Source organism: Carlito syrichta, unplaced genomic scaffold (assembly GCF_000164805.1).
Source record: "Carlito syrichta isolate Samal-C Ts95f unplaced genomic scaffold, Tarsius_syrichta-2.0.1 Scaffold308841, whole genome shotgun sequence".
Classification (NCBI taxonomy): Eukaryota; Metazoa; Chordata; class Mammalia; order Primates; family Tarsiidae; genus Carlito; species Carlito syrichta.
Genome location: NW_007252937.1, coordinates 98,469 through 120,631, shown reverse-complemented (window position 1 = coordinate 120,631; position 22,163 = coordinate 98,469). Strand labels below are relative to the sequence as shown.

The window sequence follows — 22,163 nt, the reverse complement described above, 5'->3', positions numbered from 1 at the left end:
AATCAGAGAACCCGAGAATTTTCTTCCTTTCTCTTCAGGCAGACAATAACGGATGTTTCACACAAGTCATTAAGACTAGCATGTTTCAGCTGAGACAAAGAGGGTATGACATGTCAATACAAGTGGAAGCCAAGGTCAAAGAGGAGGGGACAGGTCTGTATTATTTTTAAATATTTTAAATTCAATACACATTTATTGAACTTCCATTTCATGCATAACACTCTATAGTTTCTGGGGACTGTGAAAATAACATGGTCCCTGTCCTCAAGGACTTAAATGTCTAAAAATAGAAATTAAATGTGTGTGTGTACATAACCATAATAAGATTTCTGCAAGAAGTGTACAAATAAGAGTCCAATGGGTATGAGGAGAGGTAATTAATTATAAACTACAACCAGAAAAAAACCTTATAAATAAAGAAGCATTGCAACTGATTTACCTAGATTTAGTAGTTTTTTGAAAGATTAGTGATGGAAAGGGAAAAAAGAATCTGAAAATGTAGGCCAGTGCTAAAGTATAGAGAAAAGTAAATTTGAGTTTAGATTTTATTCTGAAAAGTATGGACTATCTTCAGATATATTTGAGGAGAATGACTAAACAAACTAATATATCTGAAAAGATAATTCTAGCAGACTTGAAGAGGATAGACTAGATGAAGAACATGTTACAACGTGATTATTCAAAGATGGCTCCAAATATTCTACATTTGGAGCCTAGGAAATGAAAATGCCACTTACTAAGATAAAAAGCAGATTTAAAAAAGCTATTGTGATGAGATGTGTCAAAGATAATTAATTATAACTTGGGATATTAGAATGAAAGTAGATATATTCAGCAGATCATTTAAAAAGAGAGCAAGAGGAAAATCAGAACCAAAGATATAAATCTGAAGCCATTCCCATTGTGTCTACATCCTCTTAAAAAGTGAATGCAAATGCTTTGAAAGTGAGCTCATTAAACACTGCTAAAATTAAAAGAGAGACAGTACAAAGTGGGGTCCCAGGACAGACACAACTACATTTAGGAGATAGATAATAACAAATAAGTCAGCATAATAAAATTAGAAGTCATAAGCCTAGAGGCAAAATAAAAGAGTACAATTTTTTAGAAGCCACTGGAAGAAAGAGTTTCAGTGGTACTTAACTATGAAGTACTATTGAGGGCTCATAAATGATAAAGTCTGAGATGAGAATTCCACATGGAGGGCAAGGAAGGGATCTTTCAGACTTTGACAGTGTGGTATTTTAGATGACAAGAACAAAATACAGATTACATGTTACTGAATGGAAAAGCACCAGATGTGACTAACCTTTAGAAAGGTCACACAGTGAAAAAGAAGGTCTTGCCGGGAAGTAGTTTGTAACAGAAATTTAAGCACGGTTACAGACTAACGTAAATGTGAAGAATCTAATTGTATACAGGGACGTGAGAGTGACAGAATCAAAGATGGAGCAAGATCATAGAGGAGATGAGTACTTAATCAAGATCATAGGTGGAAAAGTAGGATACTTGCAAAATTGGAAGAATCAGGGGTTATGAATACCAAAAATATTTTTACATGAAGGTGAAGCTAATGTCAAATTGTTTGTCAAATAGCTTCTGTCTTCCAAGTGTGTGAAATTCTGGAAAGAATACAAAAACAGATGTATACAGTATTTTGTTATGATGAAGTGAAGCTGGGGTGGAGTTAAAAGGTGAATTTTGAATGCATAGAACCATACGGCTTTATTTTTTTTTTCTTTTTCAGGGTTGGAATTAACTGGACGTGGATCAAGTTCTATCACAAATACCTTAAGCAAAGTGCGATTTACTAAAGTAGACTCACATTACAGACGTGGACTCCCTTTTTTTGGGCAGGTAAGCTATCTTTTCAACACAATCATAATTTAGGGCATGAGCTTTTAAGAAAAATTCTAAAAACACCAAATTAAACCCTATTATAAAAATATTCCAAATAAGAAAGGAAAATTATAGCAAATTAGAAATGTAAAGAGCAAATATAATCCCCAAATCCAGAAAAAGAAAGCACAATTCTTATTCATTAATGTCCTAACAGACCTCTACAATACATTTTTCCTGTGTGGTTTGGCTGCATACTTTTTTATTGCCTCTTTATAAATAATAATATTTTAAAATCATTTTTATGGAAAGAACAAAAATATACTATTTCATCTACTTGGTTGATTTTTTAATTACTGATAGCTTTTTAAAAGATTTTTTAGCTTCAAAGCTCAATATTGGTATATCAATATTGGTAAATTTTTAGAAATGTTAATTCAATATAGTACAACTATCAATTTTCTTTCATATAAGAGATAGAAGGTATTCATATAAAAGATATAAAGATATAAGGTATAAGGCATTTTAAATTTTCTTGTGAAGTAACTAATCTTGGAATTAGCAGTTTGTGGGCAAAATTTTCATTTTATAGTTGATATTTGAATTTTGTAGTTTATTTCATTATTTCATATCAAATTGGCAAGAAATTAATAAACATATAGATCTAGTTTGGCAAAGTCATTTCAGGTAGGAATAGGATCATTCCAGGTAGGGAGATAATTAATATATCTGTTACCTCACTTGCTTATCATTTTTTTCTCATGAGACATTTAAAATTTACTCCCTAAAGTTATTTTGAAACATACATTTTTATTGACTATAGTGACCCTGTGGTGCAATAGTTCTCAACATCTTTCATATATATATATATATATATATATATATATATATATATATATCTTATGGGCACTCAAATTGAGAATATCCAAAAGTAAGATCATTATGCTACCTTCCCAAATTTTCTTCATCTCTGGTGTTCTCTATTTCAGTATATGGTTCTTCTATCTATCTCATATAGTTGATCATGAGAAAATCAGTAACTTAAAGGATGAGTATGGCTTGGCAAGAAAATTAAGATATTTGCAAGAAAATTAAGATATTTCAAGAGCAAAGAACCAGTGGCGCAGGCCTGTAATCCCAGCACTCTGAGAGGCAAAGTGAATCATTTGCGACCAGGTGTTTGAGACCAGCCCGGGTAATGTAGTGAGCCCCAGGATCTACCAAAACAAAAAACAAAAAAAACAGCTACTTTAGAGGCAGGGGCAAAAGAATCAGTTGAGCCCAGGAATTCGATAGTAGCAAGGTTGCAGTGAGCTTTTTAATCACACCAAGGCACGCCAGCCCAGGCAACAGAGTCAGACCCTGTCTCTAAAATAAAATAAAAATAAAAATGTAGCCAGCATGATGGCAACTGAGATAGCTAAGATAGAAGATACAATTAATTTGACTGAATAGTTGTAGGCAAGCTGGAGCAATTCCTAAGAGTCTTTAAGGATATGGTAATAATTTTGTATTAAGAAGTGACTGTAAGAGAATAATGATCAGATTAGCTCAGACTGCATAGAGAAAGTCTTGGAACAAGGGTGAAGCAGCTAGAGAACAGACTGCAGAAAATTAAATAGCAAGCTATTGGAAACCAAATGGAAAAGAAATATTGTGGTTAACTAGAATAGTAGCAGTGAATTTGGAGAGAAGTATATTGAATTGAGATGTATTTAACAGGGAATGAGAGTGGGGAGTGGGAGAAAGATGGCACTTGACAATGACTTAGAGACAGGCAGTGAAAGAAACAGACTTAAAAAAAAAACTTCAGTGTTCGTGCATCAACTATAAGATAGATAGAAGAACCATATATTGAAATAGAGAACACAAGAGATGAAGAAAATTTGGGAAGGTGACACGATGATCTCACTTTTGGGTATTCTCAGTTTGAGTGCCCGTAAGTTATCCAATATATACTCATATATAGAAAAGATGTTGAGATCTATTGCACCACAGAGTCACTATAGTCAATAATAATGTATGTTTCAAAATAATTTTAGGTATGCCTCATGAGAAAAAAATGATAAGCAAGTAAGGTGACAGATATGTTAATTATCTATATTTAATTATTCCACATAATGTATGTATATCAGAATATCACATTGTACCCCAGAAATGAATACTCTTATTTCTCAATTAAAAATAACAATAGGAAGTAAATAAGTAGCTATTCAACCTTCAAAATTATTTATAAAAGAAATATTGAAAAGAAATATTATGTATTAGAGCTCAGAAGACATGTCTTTTTTTTCAGATTCTAAGATTCAGTAAATGACAGGCAATGTCCTAGAGATAAATAAAAAAGTGAATATGACAGAGTAGAAGCCTATGGCTGTATGTCATTTTAACCAAATACGACTTTAATATTTCCAGGTTCTTTTAGTTGATGGGAGGAATCAGCCAATGTCCAACAAAACTTTAGTTATCAGTGTGGGTGCTGTATACAATTCCCGTGTTACTACCAATGAGCATGGTTTAGCAGACATTTCCATCGACACCACCAACCTTATATCTTCTCTCATTGCAGTTACAGTAAGTGGAAAGGGGCAGCTGGGACTGAAAGAACAGAGATCACTGGGGTCATGAAATTTAAGAATATATAATTTTATGAACTCTAGAAAGATGGTAAAGATTTTAAAATGATAAAGAGTAAAAGCAATGTGGAAAAATAAATTATAAAAAACAGAAAATTCTTTGTCAGAATATTCTTACTTTTAGATAGACTGTGGACAAAATGATTTAGTTTCAGGAAACATTGATTAGGTCATCTTGGTATTCCCTTGAAAAATTTGATATTTTCATAATTCTACCACAAGTAAGATTTTGCTTGGTTTATTTGACATATTACCACTTGTGTTTTGTGTTTAGTATTCAAATGTTCTTATGTGATATACAGTCATAAGAAAAATTTTTAAAGTAATTTATCTTGTCTGTGAATGAATAGTGTCTACTAAATCAGTACAGCATAAGTTTAAACGATCTTAAGGAGAAGCTATTTATAGATTATTTTGTATTTAAGAAAATACAGTCTTCTTACATGGCTTCACTGTATTATCATATATGTAAATAAATTGTCTATTTATTCTTTCACTAGGCCACTTACAAGCATAATCACTTCTGCCATGATAACTGGTGGCTTGATGAATTTCATACAGAAGCATATCACAGTGCAAAGCACATTTTTTCCCCAAGTAAGAGTTATGTTCACCTCAAACCTATTGTTGGTACTGTGACCTGTGGGCAAACCCAGGAGATCCAAGCACACTATATCCTGAATGAGCAGATTCTGAAGAATGAAAAGGAATTAACCTTCTATTATTTGGTAAGATTAAGAGCCACTGTAGCTCCTTCTAATTGTATAGACTCCAAAATTGTTGGGTTCTGGTCTAACTAATGCCTTTTAAAAGACACCTCTTATCAACAACGGTGCCTGAATGAAGCATATTTGTATAACCTAACCCTTAACTGTACCCCACAATAGCATAATACAAAATATTGATAAATAAATAATAAAATAAAGAAAAAAAAAGATATCAATATTAACATAATTTTTGTTGTGTCTACGTTTGAAGAGAAATTATACTAACAAATATTAGTGTTTTAATTTCTTACTTATGCTCTGGTTACCTCTGGAACTCTTGCTTTTTGTTTTTTATTTTCTTGCTGAGTTCCAATGGCAAATAATTGAGTGGGAGAGGAAAGACCTATGATGAAAGCTTTGTTAGTCAAAGAGAATGTTTTCCTTAGAGCTCAGTAGATAAACAAGCTAAAGATAAGAACCAATAACTTATTCAAAAGGAATTAAAGGTTAAAAACAATCTTCTGGGAAAATATTCAGTTCTAAGTAATTTACAAAGCTCATGACTGATGTAATTGCAGGAGAACAGGATATTAACAGGCAGGCTATACATCAGTGTGACACTTCTGAGGCAAATATACTTATGCATGTCCCTAAATTAAAAATGTCCAAACCTGGTAGTTACACAAATAATCATTTTGAGAAGAAAAAGTCAAATGTAAGAAATTCTATATAGGAGTATTAACTATAAAGAATATTTCCTTAGTGCTATGAAAAAATAAAAAAATTAATAATACATTAGAATTTCAGTTTTATTGCATCCTAGTTACATGACCTTGAGTAATTTACCTAATTTCACCTAAAAAAGAAATGTCATTTATCTCACCTAAATCCTGAAGATAATATTAATACCTACTTTAAAAAATTTTAGTGGAAGTTAAATAATGAAATTAAAATTAAATTATGGCCCATACTGCCTAACACATAGAGAATGCTCAATATATTTAGTGTTTTTTTTTTAAATCAAGGCAACAATAGAGAATAATTATATATATTTTACATCTGCTTTCACTATATAATGTCTTGCATATAATGATGCTTAAAATATTGTTGAAACAATATATACATTTTAAATAGTAATATTTAATAGCTATAATAAGTGTTATGTAGTAAAACTAGTAAAATTATGTATTTGTTATTGAAAGCATGTAAATGCACATATATAAAAATACTGAAATAAAAATTTAGTGATCAAAAATAACCTCTGGGTTGAAGTAGTAATATTATTTTTTATTTATACATTAAGAACATTTTTAAGTAAGGTTAGTATGTATACGTCAAAGCAATAATAAATATATTTCCCTCTGTCTTCAGGTCAAAGCAAGAGGAAGCATTTCCCAATCAGGAATCTACGTGTTGTCCCTTGAACAAGGAAACAGTAAGTATTATTAAGACTTTCCTTTTATCTCTGTTCATCCTATCAAATTCTGACCAACTTAGCAAGTTAGCGCTATTTTCACACTAGAGGAAATGGTCACCAACCTTCTGTAATACAAAAATGAAGAAGCTGATGTAATAGGATGGTATACTAGGTTAACTTTAGCCCGTTTAATTTGTTTTTTTAATAATATTTTTATCTTTTAAATTTTTTTCTAAAGTAATGCACATTCATTTTATAACTAAATGTGCTTAAAAGGAAAAAATAACTGAAAATTTCATAAAATAAAGAAAAATGTTACTTTTTATGTTTGTGTATTTGTTTCCTGTTGCTACTAAATAGATGATCATAAAATTTACTCGTTTAAAGCAACACAACTTTATTATCTTACAGTTCTGTAAGTTGGACGTCTAAAATCAAAGTGTCAGCAGGAATGCATTTTTTCAGGAGCTTTATGGGATATTCTTGCTTCTTTTCCTTTTCCAGCATCTAAAGGCCTCTTGCATTCCTTGATTTGTGATTCCTTTATCTTCAAATTCAGTCATTTGTCATTTTTTCTCACTTTCCTGTCTCTCTCAAAGATCCTTGTGATTACGTTGGGCCCACCTGAATAATCGAGGGGATATTCTTCACATCTCAAGATCCTTAAGTCTCCACTCTTGAAATCTTCCTTTCTTTTTCTTAAAGAAAGTGTTTGCAACTGAATTATTTTATCAAAGCTTGTTTCCTACCTGTATAATTTGAGGGATCTGACATTTTTCTTTCACTTTATGGTCTCTCTGCTCCTTTTGGTCCAAGCTGACAGTGATTCTGTTAGTATAAAATTTTCAAGAACCATATAGATTTCCTGTACGTCACAGGGATTTATTCCATTAAACACAAAGTTTTCCACAGATCTTTTTTGGATAATCCTATCTCCTATTTTGCATTTTGCTGAGATGGATAAGAGAATCTATAAGTCATACACTTCATCTCTTCAGAGTCTTTTTTGGTGACTGAATGATAAACCTTTAGCAAAAAGCTGTCCAATTAGATTCTGGCTTTTTCTCTAGGGTACACATTCCTGACAGTGACTATCTTAATTGTACAGCCTTGCATTATGGATAATCTGAGAATTTTCTAAATTATCAAATTCTGATACATTTTTGATGAACACTTCTTCCTTCAATTTATCTTTTTCCTCTCCAACTTTACTATAAGCAGCAAGAAGAAACCAGGCTGAACTGCTAATACTTTCTTTTTAAAACTTCTCACTAAATATCTGAGTTCATTGTTTACAAGATTTGCTTTCCACATAATTGCAGGACAAAATTCAGCTAAACTTTCTGCCATTATATAACAAAAATCTCCTTCCCTCCAGTTTCCTCTAGAGCTCTCATTGACAATATTTTATTTATTATTATTTTTTATTTTAAAGATGTGGGGCATAATTCAGGATTAGATATACAAGTGGTCATCGTACAGGTAAAGTTTGGGCCTCCCTTTGGTCCCCACTTTGCCTGGTTTGAGAGCAGGTACCCTTACTGATGTTATGCCTCCCCCGCCTCCTCCCCACCCCGGCAGTATCCCACTACTGCCAATCCCTTTCTTACAGTATTATGGTAAATGTTCAGGGTTTACTATGAGTGAGAACATGCGGTACTATATTCTTTGTTTCTGTGATAGATCACTGAGTATGATAGAATAATACTTTCAGTGTTTTTATTTTTGCTAACAGTCATGTGTTATAACAGTCATAATGACAATACATGCCTTCTTCACCATGCTTCACGCTTTGAGTCCTTTCTAGCAAATTTTTAGCATCTTCAATTCTACTAACAGTATGTTGATAGCAATTTAATTTTTTTCTCTTCATACTCTTCAAAATTCTTCCAGACTCTTTTTATTGCCCAATTCCAAAATCATTTCCACATTTTCAGATGTTTGTTATAGCAGCACTTCATTTCCAGGTCCCAAAATCTGTATTAGTTTTCAAGTCATGGTTCCATAAATTATTTAAAAATTAGGCTCTTGGTTTGATAATGTTTTGCACCCAAATTTTTATTGAATTATCAGTACTTCAAAAATTTTTCTACAACCCAGTTTTATTTGCTGCAAAATGTTCTATCAATTCTAACTCATAAGTGTAGTCCCCGTCACTGTGTACTATCTTTGGATATCTAGATTAAATGATGACTAAAACCTCAATAAACTCTTTGTTTAACTCCTAAAATAAATGCTTGCCCATGCTTTCGGGATTTTTTGTTTGTTTGTTTGTTTGAGTTGGAGTCTCACTCCATCACCCAGCCTGGAATGCAGTGGCATGCTCACGACCACTGCAGCCTCGGCCTGCTGGGCTCCGGTGAGCCTTCGACCTCAGTCTTCCAAGTAGCCGGAACTACAGGCATGTACTACCATGCCCGGCTAATTTTTTTTTTTTTAATTATTGTAGAGGGGAGGTCTCATCAAGTTGCCCAGGCTGATCTCGAACGTGCGAACTCAGGCAATCTACTCACCTCAGCCTCCCAAAGTGCTAGGATTACAGGTTGAGCCACCAAGCCTGGCCTACCCATGCTTTCTTTGGGGTTTTCTTCTTGCATTTCTTTACTTTATTCTTTTTAACAGTTTTATTCTGTATATGTTAAGATGATCTTTTTTCTTTTGTGGTTTGTTTACTCCTTGAGTGATTTTTGGTAGTGTGTGTCATTCATAACCTTGTCTATTTTTTCAAATTGTCTAATTTATTGACATAAAATAGTTTATATTTTTATAGCTTCTAAAAACCTGTACTATCTGTTGTAATAGCATCTCTTTCATTCAAGATACTTGTAATTTATGTCTTCTCTTGATCAGTTTAGCTAGAAGCTTACCAATTATATTGATCTTTTCAAACAACTCATTTTTAATTAATTTTTTATTTTTATGTCATTGATAGCCACTGATCATTATCAATTACTTCTTCTGCTTATTTTGTGTTTAATTTACTGTTCGTTTTATAGTTTCTTCATGAGAACGCAGAGATCTTTGATTGAGATCTTTCTTCTACTATGAGTTTAGTGTTTTATATTGCTTTAGCTGCATCCATAAATATTCACATGTGATACTTTCATTTTGATTTAATTCAACATATTTTTTACTTTCCATTTTGATTTTTACTTTGGACCATGGGTTATTTAGAAGTGTGTTATTTTGTTTCTAAACATGATTTTTTTTTTTTTTTAGAGATCTTCTAGTTATTGCTTTCTAACTTGACTTCATCGTGGTTGCATGACTTTATTTTAAATTTAAGAAAACATATTTTACAACCCAGAATATTACTTATCTTGTTAAATATTAGAATGTGTATCCTGCTGCTGTTAAACGATGTGTTCTGTAAATGTTACTTAAGTCAAGTTGGTTGATAAAATGTCTATATCTCAGATATATACTTTCCTTCTCATTTTCCTTGAATCATAAACATTCATTAATCCCTGTTATTCTAGGAAAAATGATTAGCTTTTCATAAAAAGATATGTTCAAAAATTTTTTTGGCAACTATATACTATTTACTTGCTGGACTATTTATTTGTTACATATCATCTCCAAGTTAAATATCATAAGAAAGTAATAGAATTTCTTTTCTTCATTCATTTAAATATTTATGGTTTGACTAGTAACTTTTGTTAACAGACCACATTTAGAAAGACAAAATACCCATGCCTCCAAGGTAAGCTAATATATCCAGAAAAAAAATGAAGAATATATATTCTAACATTTGAAGTGTGTTTGTCTTTTATCTCAAACTATTTCTGATATTAGTACACGGCAGACAGTGGGTACATGATAAATATTTTTAAAGTAATTCATAAATCAAGAATATTTTCTTTTTGTTAACAATTTATGAAAACCAAATTGTGAAAAAGTTTTTCCATCAGAATTATATCCAAAGAGTGTCTACCTTCTTTGAAACAGGAGTTTGGGATACAAACATTAATAAAATACATTGCAGTCTCTCTAGATGCTAGAAAACTAGCATCTGAATTTCTACAGTCTAGTGGAGACACTAGATGATGTCTTTCTGTTTAAATACTTAAAAATTATACAAATCTTATTTCTTCTTAAAAATCTGAATGAAAGACCTAAATTAAAACTTAAAGGTGCTTTACTTTGCAATTGGGAAAATTGATACCTAGAAACATATCTTAACTTGTTCAACTTAGTAAAAGCTGATGTAAGAACCATTTCTTCTCAGTCTATTATACCTTGCTAGCTCATCTTTACCTCTTTTCACTTGGGAAATTCAACACAGCATCAAGCAGACATTGCACCCTAACATCTTATAGAATTTTTTAAGTGAAAACTGATTTTCAGTTAGTCATCTAACTCAACTGTTTATAACTTTCCTAGTCATATAAAGATGGATTAAAATATTCTTTTTACTTAATCATAAATTTATTTTGAATTCAAAATATTAATGAATTTGCTTGTAACTCTTTGCATATAATATTAGCCTACTATTAAATTTCTTGTAACTTTACTTCCAGATAAAAACTTTGTTCTCTTAGTCTTTTTTTAGCCAGTATGAGGTTTCCAAAGCCATTATAATGATGCAAGCCACATTCTAAAACCCTGCTCAGCTTACTTTCTTCCTTGATCTATAATATCTCTAGCTCTACAAAATCTCTAACTAGTTGCTTTCGTATTACTTTTAAAAGCACACAATTTGAATACTTTCACTCAGACAGAAAACATTGACTCTAAATTCCAATCGAATAATTAATTTTACGTGATTGGATATTATAGTGATTTTTAAGAACAGGTAAGGTTGTTTTTAATATCATGAAAAACAAACTGCCTCATCAAGTAATATCTTCAAAATTAGTTTCCATAGTAGAGTTTAAATTCCGTATGAACTGAGTACCTTGAGAGGTGGGAAGGGGAAAAGGAAGTGTCTCTGTCTTAAGACCATACTTCATTTTATTTAATTATAACTGTGCATATTATTGTTTTTTATTCATTTTGGCTGCCAGGAAACCAATGATAAATTTAAATACTCCAGTGTAATAATCATTTTGTTTCAGCTTCCTAATAAAATTAGCCTTTGTCAATATTAAACCCTGCTCCAGAAGTCCACGTTCACTAGGTTTGTCTTACTGTTTCAAATCTATTTTGACTCTGCTTTTTGGGTCTGTTTTAGCTAAAGCTGCCCTTAAATCTTTTATAGATATAGGAAAGGTATATTTTTTAAAGAATAATTTTATTCTATAAAGATCAAAGTTAGAACATTTATGAAAAAAATAAAATGGGGCCGGGCTCGGTGCCTCAGCCTGTAATCCCGCGCCTTTGGGAGGCTGAGGCGAGTGGATTGCCTGAGCCCGCGGGTTCGAGACCCGCCTGGGCAGCGAGACCTCATCTCTACAATAAATCAAAAAATCAGCCGGGCGTGGTAGCGCATGCCTGTAATTCCGGCTACTTGGAAGGCTGAGGGGAAGGATCGCCGGAGCCCAGCAGGTCGAGGCTGCGGTGGCCAGGAGCGGCCACTGCACTCCAGTCTGGGCGACAGAGTGAGACTCCAACTCAAAAAAAATAAAAAATAAAATAAAATGGGTATATTAAATTAGCGCTGTGTAGTTCACACAGAAAGCAATCACTAAGATAAATACCCATAAAATCAGAGGCTCACGATGCTTCATACGTGATTACTTGTACCTGTGTTCCTGATCTCTTATAAATGGGCTGAAAGAAAAGACGGTGTTGCATTCTTCGCATGGCCCCTACTACACACATACCAAGAATTGTGCTGGTCTGGATCTGAGAAATAATTCAAGGTGTCTAGAAGTGCTTCTCTCTCGACTGCTTTCTTCATAAATCTTTTTTTTTAATTTAGAAACATGGACATGCACTAAATGTTTTTTTCTTACTTAAGCAGAAGAAATAAACAACCTATATCTTCACGAAGAAATGTCATTAGCTAAGTATATATTTATGGAACACTACCTCGTGCATAGTCGTATTGAAGACTCAAAAGGGTGTGAGGGCGGGAGACGAGATGAAGACTAAGAAATTACTTAATGGGTCCTACGTACATTATTTGACCACAATTACACTGAAAGCCCAGACTTCACCAGTGTGCAATATTTTCATGTATCAAAACTGCACCTGTAGCCCTGTGAGATGTATCACCAAATTTTTTTTTAAAAGTGTAAGTCTTTTCTTACTTCAGTGTGCTCCAAATTTAAATAAATTAAATAATCCAAGAGCTCCCCACACCTTTTTTTATAAAATTCAGATTTCTGTCCCTAATCTACCATTCCGAACTTTTTTCCTATTCTCCAGTGAAAGGGGTATTTTCCTTCTCCCTTCAAGTGGAATCAGACTTCGCTCCTACAGCTCAGTTGTTTGTTTATACTGTTTTACCTGATGGAGAAATTGTCGCAGATACTGACAAACTCAAGATTGAAAACTGTTTTGCCAACAAGGTGGGTTGTTTTGCTTAAAGCCATTCCTTTTATTCTTCTCCCCTTTTGAAGTGTGGAAAATGAGCACGTCATCTACATCAATAACCTGCTACACAGTGTTTCTGAAACATCCCTCCCACGTACCTTCAAAAGCAGAGGGTGATGTCATCCCCTAAGAGGCCTAGTGCTGATCTCCAAAGCAGATGGTCACAAACACAATTTTTTTGTTTTATCATAAAGTTCATATGAATTTCAAAACCGATTCCACTCTAAACCTTTAGTAGTTTTCATTTTTAAATGTTTTGTTACCAAAATTTTTAATTAAAAATGATGCTTCACGAGGCTGTGTCAACTCTATCCCATCAGACCCCTGGCACATCACCGTGTACCACTGCAGAAACCAGTAAGTTGTCGTGAGTTTAAGTTCAGGGGTGTATGTATGTCTCCTGTTTTGAGAAACAGCCTGGGCTTTCGAATAATGATTATAGCATTCTTAAAAAATCTAAAATAAGTGAAGGTGGGATATTTTTTATTTCTTGGGAATACAAACTGCAATGTGAACTGACATAGAAATAAGTTTTATCTCAACAGAATTTGATGCTGCTTATCTGATTTTTACTACCCTGGCAGCATAATCTTAACATTAATAATCAGATAAGATCCATCTACTTCATATGGCTCTTTTAAAATAAATATACTGAGAAAGATTCATTAACATGGACTTTGTGGAGATTACAACAATGTTTGTTTATAGCAAGTGAACATTTCTGCCACGAGAAATATTTTTAGATTATCTTTTTAAAGTATATCATAAGATAAGAAAAATACACAATGATTCTGATAAAAATCTTCAATTTCATTTAACGAAAGAATGCTATTAAACCTGGATGATATGTCCAAGAGCACAGTGTCTGTTCTGCATGGATCGTCTATGTGTGTCATATCGACTGAGGAGAGACCCCTGCTTCATGCTTCAGTGCCCTTACTGTTAGCCATGGGTAGTTATTCTTAAATCTTGGAATGCCCATATCACACTACAGCTTTGCACACACCATATTTGTCCTAGCAGCAGAATAGCTTTCTCTTTCTTGTGGTTCAGAAGTTTCTTTATACTCTGGAAATGAGAGGCATTATGAAACATAATTAGCAGAAGACTAATTTTTTTTCCTCACCATCCAATCTGAAAACATTCCTGATTCTGCAAAGCATATGGCTTCCTATGTAACACCATAAAACTTCATCAGAGAAGCAAAAGCCCATGGATATTACTTTCAGTCACTTTCTGACAAACACTTTTTAACTCATCACTGAGTGGAGGTCAAGATAACTTATAAAACACAATATGAACCTCGATTTATAAGAAGATTGAGAAGAAAGCATACTACCACAAAAAATTAGAAAAAAGTAGATCAATTACAGTCACAAATTATGGATCCTAGAAGTTAGGCAACCTGAAAGGATGATGGGCAAACAGAATAGATATGCTCTGAGGATGTGAGGAAAGATCAAGTCAGCTCAAGATATGCGTCCCTTTAAAAAGATACATTTTAAATATTTTTTCAATCTTTTTTGAGAAAGAAAACCTGTTTTATATTTAAAATTCATATAATTCTTAATTTTAAAATAAAAGATCCCATGTACACATTGAATATTATGTAATGGTTTAAATTACTTGTCTGTGGTATTCAACTGGATATATTTATTCATTCAGAATAACATTGATTAATATAGGTAGGTACAGACTCCTTCGAAATATGCCTTGAAGTTCAGTTTTGGTTTTCATAACAAGAGAAAATTTAATATTTTTTAACATGTCCTCTTCATGTTAATAGTATTAATTGTGGTTAATAATATTTTTAGTTGGTTATAATTCCAAATAACTTACTTGTTCTCAAACATATTTTACTGAATTTAAATTTTCTGAAAATAAAAGCAAACATGTTTAAAATAGAATTCTCCATAAGCAGTGTTTTCATCATATGTTGAATAAGAGAGATAAACACTACTGCATCATGAGAATAAATTAAACACACACACACACACACACACACACACACACACACACACACACACACACACACGCACACAATGATACATCATTCCAAACTGCTACATTATTTCAGTAGACCACAAAACAAGATTATCATAGCTAAATCCAGCAATTCAAGTCAAATGTTATTTAAATAAACATGCTGATACTTTGTTCCAATCCAAATCAGTTTTCAACCCTGAAACTATAAAGTTACCTGATACTATTACTGTATAACTTTATAGCTCAGATTCTACTCAAGAAAAGTCTACATCAATAGAAGGAATGAATAGATACACTTACCAATGACTTTTTATTGGTCAAAGAAGAATTAAATCTCTGAAAAATTCTGCACAATTTTTCATTGTTCTGTTGTTCTTTATTCATTATTCTTTAAATTTTTTCAACTCTCAGCTCTTAGGATGCATAAGAGATGTTTAATTTTTGAAATGACCCAATACATCCCCAATCATGACAAATAGCACCACACTGCTTTAGAATTTCAGATAACTAAGACTGACAACTGAAGGATACTTCAGTTGGCTGGTCTCAGGGGTGGAGTATGATTTCGTATGACATCATGCAAACTATGCACAGTCATCACAAAAACACCACACAGAAATAGGTCAGCTACAACAAGGTATGAGTCTTTCTTGTTTGTATATTTCCAATCCCATTTAGGATTCTATTTAAATGTGATCAAAACAACTTAGGTTTCACCCATTATATAAGGGTGGAAGACCTGAGTTAACCGAAACCACATTTCCAGGTTATTTAGGGACGTTCAGTTGGTAGTTCCTAGGCTGTTCACCTCTTAATCCTGTTCTAAGATAGATAAAAAGAAAGGAGGTATTAAGATTAGTCTTAGCCTGGAGTAGAGAGGTTTGAGTCTGTAATAATTATAAAAGTTGCTGCTGTAATCATGTCCTTTTTTACAGGTACATTTGAGGTTCTCCTCAGCCCAGAGTCTGCCAGCCTCAGACAACCACCTGCAAGTCACAGCCTCTCCTCTCTCCCTCTGTGCCCTCCGTGCAGTAGACCAGAGTGTCCTTCTAATGAAGCCTGAAGCCGAGCTGTCGCCTCAGTCAGTGAGTCTCATTTCAATCTTGGAAATCAAAAAATACTCACATGATAAGACCATATTTGGAAATTAGAAGTTATAACTGCAAAGGACAAACTCTTCAGAGTGACAGACATAGTGTGATTCTACAACAAACAGAAATGACACAAAGTACTTTGCACATATAATCTCATTTTATTCTTCGTTTTATTCTCAGTGAGGGAGGAATCTTGCTTGCCACTACATTCCCGTGCTGAGCACAGAAACTTACATAACAGGTGCTCAACACATTTTTATTCAGTCAATATATGAATAATGATTATTGGAAGTGGATCTTATTACCTTCACTTTATGAATGAAAAAACACATCTAGGATATATGAAATAACTGTGGAGACAGCATGCCAGAAATATATTTTAGAGGTGGAATTTGAGTCAAATTTCTTCCAATGCCATTTTCTAACCTGCCTCATTTCAAGCTATTATGCAAATTTACAGATTTTGTATGCTTCCCCTAAAATCCACTGATTTTAAGTGCGGATAAAAGAAGGCTTCCATTCAAACTTGTCTTCAAAAATGTGTCTTATAGGGAAGTACAAAAAGTTCTTACAAAAAGGTCCTATAGTTTGCTAGCTTCATGATCCACTTATTTCTTTATTTATTTATTGCATGTTGGCTACAGGACAGACACTGTACTGAGACCAGGACAGGATAATTAATAATGAACAAACAGATTTGGTATTGGACCAATTTAAACCTATAATTCTGTGAGCTATCAAAACAAGCAAGCAACAAAAACATATAATTCCTGATTCTGATAACTACGATAAAAAATAAACAGGATATTGATTTCAAGAATAAAGAAGCTGAGCAATTTTTGAAATCATGGTTATAGGGAGTCCTCTTCGACTGGAGGGCAATAGAGGGCAGGGACAGGCATTACAAAGAATGGAAGCAGCACACCCAAAGGTTTTGAGGTCAGATGAGTTTAGGGTATTCTAGAAAGGAAAAGGTAATAATCTATAATGTAGTGGTAAGAGAGGAGGAAGGTTGAGGCCACAGGTGGAATAGAAAACTGGGAAGATATGACAAACTCTCATCTCTTGATGTAGAGTTTGGAGTTGACAGCAAATGCAGTCAGTGTTGGATCACTGAGGAGCTTTAAGGAGGAGAGAGGACAATAAAGATTGACCTATTAAGAAGACTGTGTGTGCTGCTGAGCGTATGGGAGCAAGAATAAAAGCATAAGAACAGATAAGAGGTTATTAGAGTAGCCCAGATGAGAAACAACTGCATCCGATTAGGAGGTGTGCAGAGAGCCTTGCCTGTTTGATGACCTGAACACTACATACCTGAGCAGGTTCCCTTGTACTAGCATCTGGGCAAAACTGGACTGTAGTTGATTTATTTCTCAGTTCGCCCTGTGCCTAGTTTTTTCTCAAACTAAACTTGGTTCTAACATAGTAGACTAAAAAGAAAGCTTGGCCAGATCTTAATCATACAAAAAATGGAGAAAGGAAATGAATCCGATATTTACAGAGGTTATTTCTAGGTCATGAAACTGCGGACGACTTCTGTTACACATCTCTGTGATGTCCACATTTCCTGCTTCCTTTTAAAAGTAGGCATTTGGTTTAGGAGACGAAGACTTGGGTTTTATTTTTACTCGGCCACAATGAATTCTGAGATTTTTGATAAATTTATTTTCTCTCTCTCTCTCTCTCTCTCTCTTACTTTCGTTGATACAACAAGGGGATTAGGATCCATGATCTTTAATATCTCTCCATGCTTCTCTGTCTTTTTAATCACGTAAGTATGGATTGTTGAATGAACGTCACGATCTTTTAAATCCTCTGTTGGACATGATCGCTTTCAAATTTTATTTGCAAAAGAGCTTTTCCTCGTTTTCTCGATTGTACAGGTCTATAAATTGCTACCAGTAAAGACCCTCCCGAGTATTCGATATGGAGGTCAGATGAATGAAGATGGCGAAAAATGCATCAGTGTAGACGACATCACTCACAATGGCCTTGTCTATGCGCCAAAGCACAACCTGGATGATGACGATGCTGCCAGTATCTTTGAGGTAATTATTGTTCCTAAAAGCATAGCCAAAAGTAATTTCTCAGCTTCTGTTAAGATCGAGAAATAACGGGCTTCTGAGCTGTAGGATATGATCTTCCCTTTCCCTCAATAAAACAAGGAGTGGTAGAAACTATTGTGACCTCAGAGGTATAGAGAATTATACATGCAAAAAGATATTCACACACGAACTTACCTGGCACTATAAGCAGCAGATGGTTTACTTTCAGTCCCCAAAACATTGACCAAATTGACCCCAAAGCTACTCACCCTCACCACATTTCGCTCTCAGTGACTTGCAGAGATCCTAAAATGTGAGAAAAAATATTTTTTCGTAGTACGGCTGACACCCTTGGAAAGGTGAGTACCCTGTTGGCATCCTCTCGGTCATGTGCACAATAGATACTTGTTGAATGAGCACGTAATAGAATCCATAAAGTGCAATATATGAGCCCGCGCTAATTTTACAGGGCCGTACAATTTCATGAAAACTAAAAGTAGCCTTTCACTAAGAAATGATTCATAAAATTTGTATTAGAAAGGCTAGGATGTTTTAAAGATATGACTCTTCGGGATGAGCTATGCCTGAACAGAGTCATAAAAGGGGAGTTTATCAAGGTTGTGAAATTAAATCTTATCACTATCAAAAGAACTAAAACTTTCATCACACTCTGTGGAACACATACATCATTCTTCTGACAGAGGTGTGCCGCTTAGCCGAGAGCAACTTAGATTTCTTTCTTCTGGAGCCTCCAGAATTATAAACCAAGTGGTGGAGGCTGGAAAGGACATTTCTTGAAATTGTACTGCCCTGTTAAAATAGTGAGGGCTCAAGTATTGCACTTTACATATTCAATTAGGTGTTCATTCAACAAGTATTTATTGTGCAAGTGACTGAGAGGATGGCTGCCAACAAGGTACTCGCCTTTTCAAGGGTCTCAGACACACGATGAAAAATATATTAAGTTAATTAAGGAGCTAATTAATCTCTAAACATTCATGTCTCTCTTCGCCCTATCCCATGTCACAATCACCACTGACAACTGTGTTCAAGAGTCTCACCATGACCCACATAACTCTGAGATAAGACAGCAATAAGATAAGGAGTATTTATCTGTGAATACTATTGAAGAAAATGAAAACAGATAGTCTCTGGGAGTCAGACTCCCCCGTAGGCATCTGCAAGTAGGCTTGGGATGCAGACATTCGAGGCAGTTAAAAGAAACTGAGAAAGAAAAGAGGAAAGGACACATCACAAAAGGGATGAGTTGAGCACAGATATTCAGGGAAAGGGAAATCTGCTGATAAAGCAAACAAAACAGAGTCTGCTAGGATTGTAAATGAAATTCCCCATATGCAACCCTACAATTTAAAACGGCAAGAGGCCAACAAAAAATACTCTCTGCAACAAAGCCATAAAGAGCTCTGTCTATATGTACCTATATTTGTTTCATAAGAAAAGAAAACATCTGAAGCGAAAATACTCAGTGTTCCGGATAAAAGATCATAATTCAAGAAGTATCAGGTATATCAGATGTATTTGAAGCCCAATTATCAACTGGATGATCTTGACCTTCTGTGACTCTGTTTTCATATTTATAAATTCGCTCTCCTCCTTATTGTATGAAATGTTTATGATAATCCTATGAGCTGTGTGTAAAATAAGAAAGTGCAATACAAATAAAAAATAAATAAATTCCAGCCTCAAGATCAGATGACCACTATGCTCTAACAATTACTATAATTTATTTTTCTTTCAGTCTGCAGAATTAAATATTTTTACCAACTCAAAAATTCATAAGCCATTTTTTTGTCCTCTGCCTCAACCATATCCAGAAGTGCCTGTAGCCTTTGCAGGAGGTAAGAGTGTGATTTATTGGTCTAACAGAATTATGGAAGACAAATGGTGTTTTATTGGGTGGGGTTAAGGTAAAAAGTTATTTTTTTTCTATGTATTGTATCTTGTGATGTTGCAGCAACTTCTTGCTAAGTTATTCTTTAACAATATTTCTTCCTCAAAAACAGGATTTTTAAGCAATTGTTGTTATTCTCTCTGACATAAAAATGAAAACTACCTTTTTGTCCTAGCCTTCGTCTTGCTACTTCAGATCCTCTTCATTCACTGTGGATTTAATACTTACATTAGTCAGAATTAGATAGAGTATATTGCAGTAACAAACCTCCACATCTCAGTTGCTAAGCATGCAACTGTGATATAAGTTATATAGTACATAGTATATAATGTGCATATATATACAGTATAACAAGTTATATCACAGCTGTATAACAAGCTACAGTACCTCTTCAGAACAACTCTTTGTAAAACAGTAAGTCAAGAAGAAATAGTCTGCTTTTCTCAGGTGACTCCACCATCTCTACCATGACTTTCAGGTTCATAACCATGGGGACTAAAGAGCCTGTCTGCACGTGATTTTTACGGACAGAAGTGGGAATGGCATAGATCACGTCTGCCCATATTCCTGCTCTAACTGAAAGGGAGGCTGAGAAAAGGGAAGGACCATATGGTTATTAACTGCCTCTGCCATACGTTTTTATTGAAATCCCAGTGATTTTTTGCAATTCTGAAAAAAATAGGATAATTCAACTTTGGGCAGATGTATGACTAAGTAGTCTCTTTGTGTGTTTCAAGTGTACCTGGAAATGAAGAAAAGTTGAAAGGATTCTAACTCTGAGTATTATTTTCTATGGCTATCAAGGCTAGAGAAATTTCTCCCTGCATGCTTGAATGTCTGCTAAACATACTTTCTAATGAAAAATTAGGGTGGCAGCATAAGGTTTAATTTTGAAGAACAAACACATTTTAATATAGTAGATAATTTTCCTGGGAAGACAAGGGTAAAGTTCTAATTGAAAACAAAAGAATGTTTAACAAATTACCTCAACAACATCACCACCAACAAAAGAACACTGTTTTAAGATCAAAAAGAAAATTTCTCATCACACCCCTATCTAATCTATGTGACTTTTAAAATTTTGGAGACTCAATTTCAACCTTTTGGATTCTCGATTTCTGTATATCTGAAGTCAGAATGACAACACCAAACTCCCTGAGGCATTGTGAACATAAAATTTGCAAATCTAATTATGATTCAATGTAATAGCAAGTTTTTGTTTTAAAAAACTGAAAAGCATGATTAATTGATTTTTGTATTTTTTACCAAATGTATATTTTCCTTCCAACCCCAAGACAAAACGGATCAATGGAAGGATCCAGAAAACCTGAAAACTAAGTGTCATCATTACCATCTTATCCAAATATTTTGTAATATTCTGTACAGACTTTTCTTTTGGTATTTGTCACCAATCCATTTTCTCCTCCTCAGTTTCAGTTATATCACCCGAGTCCTGTCCCTCTTTACTTCATAATTAGGTTACTGAAAACCATCCAGATTCTCTTTCCTGACCTCCAGTCTTTCTCCACCTCCCTCTAACCTACCTACCCTTAAATACTGCTTTTCTCATGTCACTTATTTCTCAGACATAAGCACTACTTCCAAAATTCATAGAATTACTGTAGTTAAGGTTTTAAAAGAGGATGCACAACTCTATAATTATATATACTTATGTATAATTATATTAACATAGGTTAAATGTTCCAATAGTTACATATTATATACAATCATCTTTAGAAGGTGATACTCCAGAGATCAGAAGATATATAAGGTATAATGTTATAATACGGTTATTTAAAGTAATATTAAAGATATATAAAGATTACATATATGTATATGTATTTTATGATTTGAGAAATATCATTTTCTTTTTTATCAAGCTAACTCTTGCCTTAACAGATCTTATTTACTTGTCTTAACCTTCATGATGTTTTATTATATAATTACACCTCCTATTCACCCAATTATTTAAAACACACCCTCAAAACAGACATCCTACTCTAGCGAAGTTTTGCATTATCCCCTGAAGCATTCTTTCCTACCTCTG

At 33.8% G+C, this 22,163-nt stretch overlaps 1 protein-coding gene across 1 annotated transcript in view; it reads left to right on the top strand.

The window, feature by feature from the left end:
• The window catches only part of LOC103268496 (pregnancy zone protein-like), a 57,315-nt gene that overhangs the window by 9,748 nt on the left and 25,404 nt on the right, over positions 1-22,163 (top strand). The window contains exons 9-17 of the mRNA XM_008066080.1: positions 39-153; positions 1,748-1,857; positions 4,255-4,413; positions 4,976-5,203; positions 6,554-6,617; positions 12,912-13,054; positions 16,001-16,150; positions 18,043-18,207; positions 19,964-20,063. Coding sequence (XP_008064271.1) covers positions 39-153; positions 1,748-1,857; positions 4,255-4,413; positions 4,976-5,203; positions 6,554-6,617; positions 12,912-13,054; positions 16,001-16,150; positions 18,043-18,207; positions 19,964-20,063 — 1,234 coding nt within the window. The remainder of the gene's footprint in view (positions 1-38; positions 154-1,747; positions 1,858-4,254; positions 4,414-4,975; positions 5,204-6,553; positions 6,618-12,911; positions 13,055-16,000; positions 16,151-18,042; positions 18,208-19,963; positions 20,064-22,163) is intronic.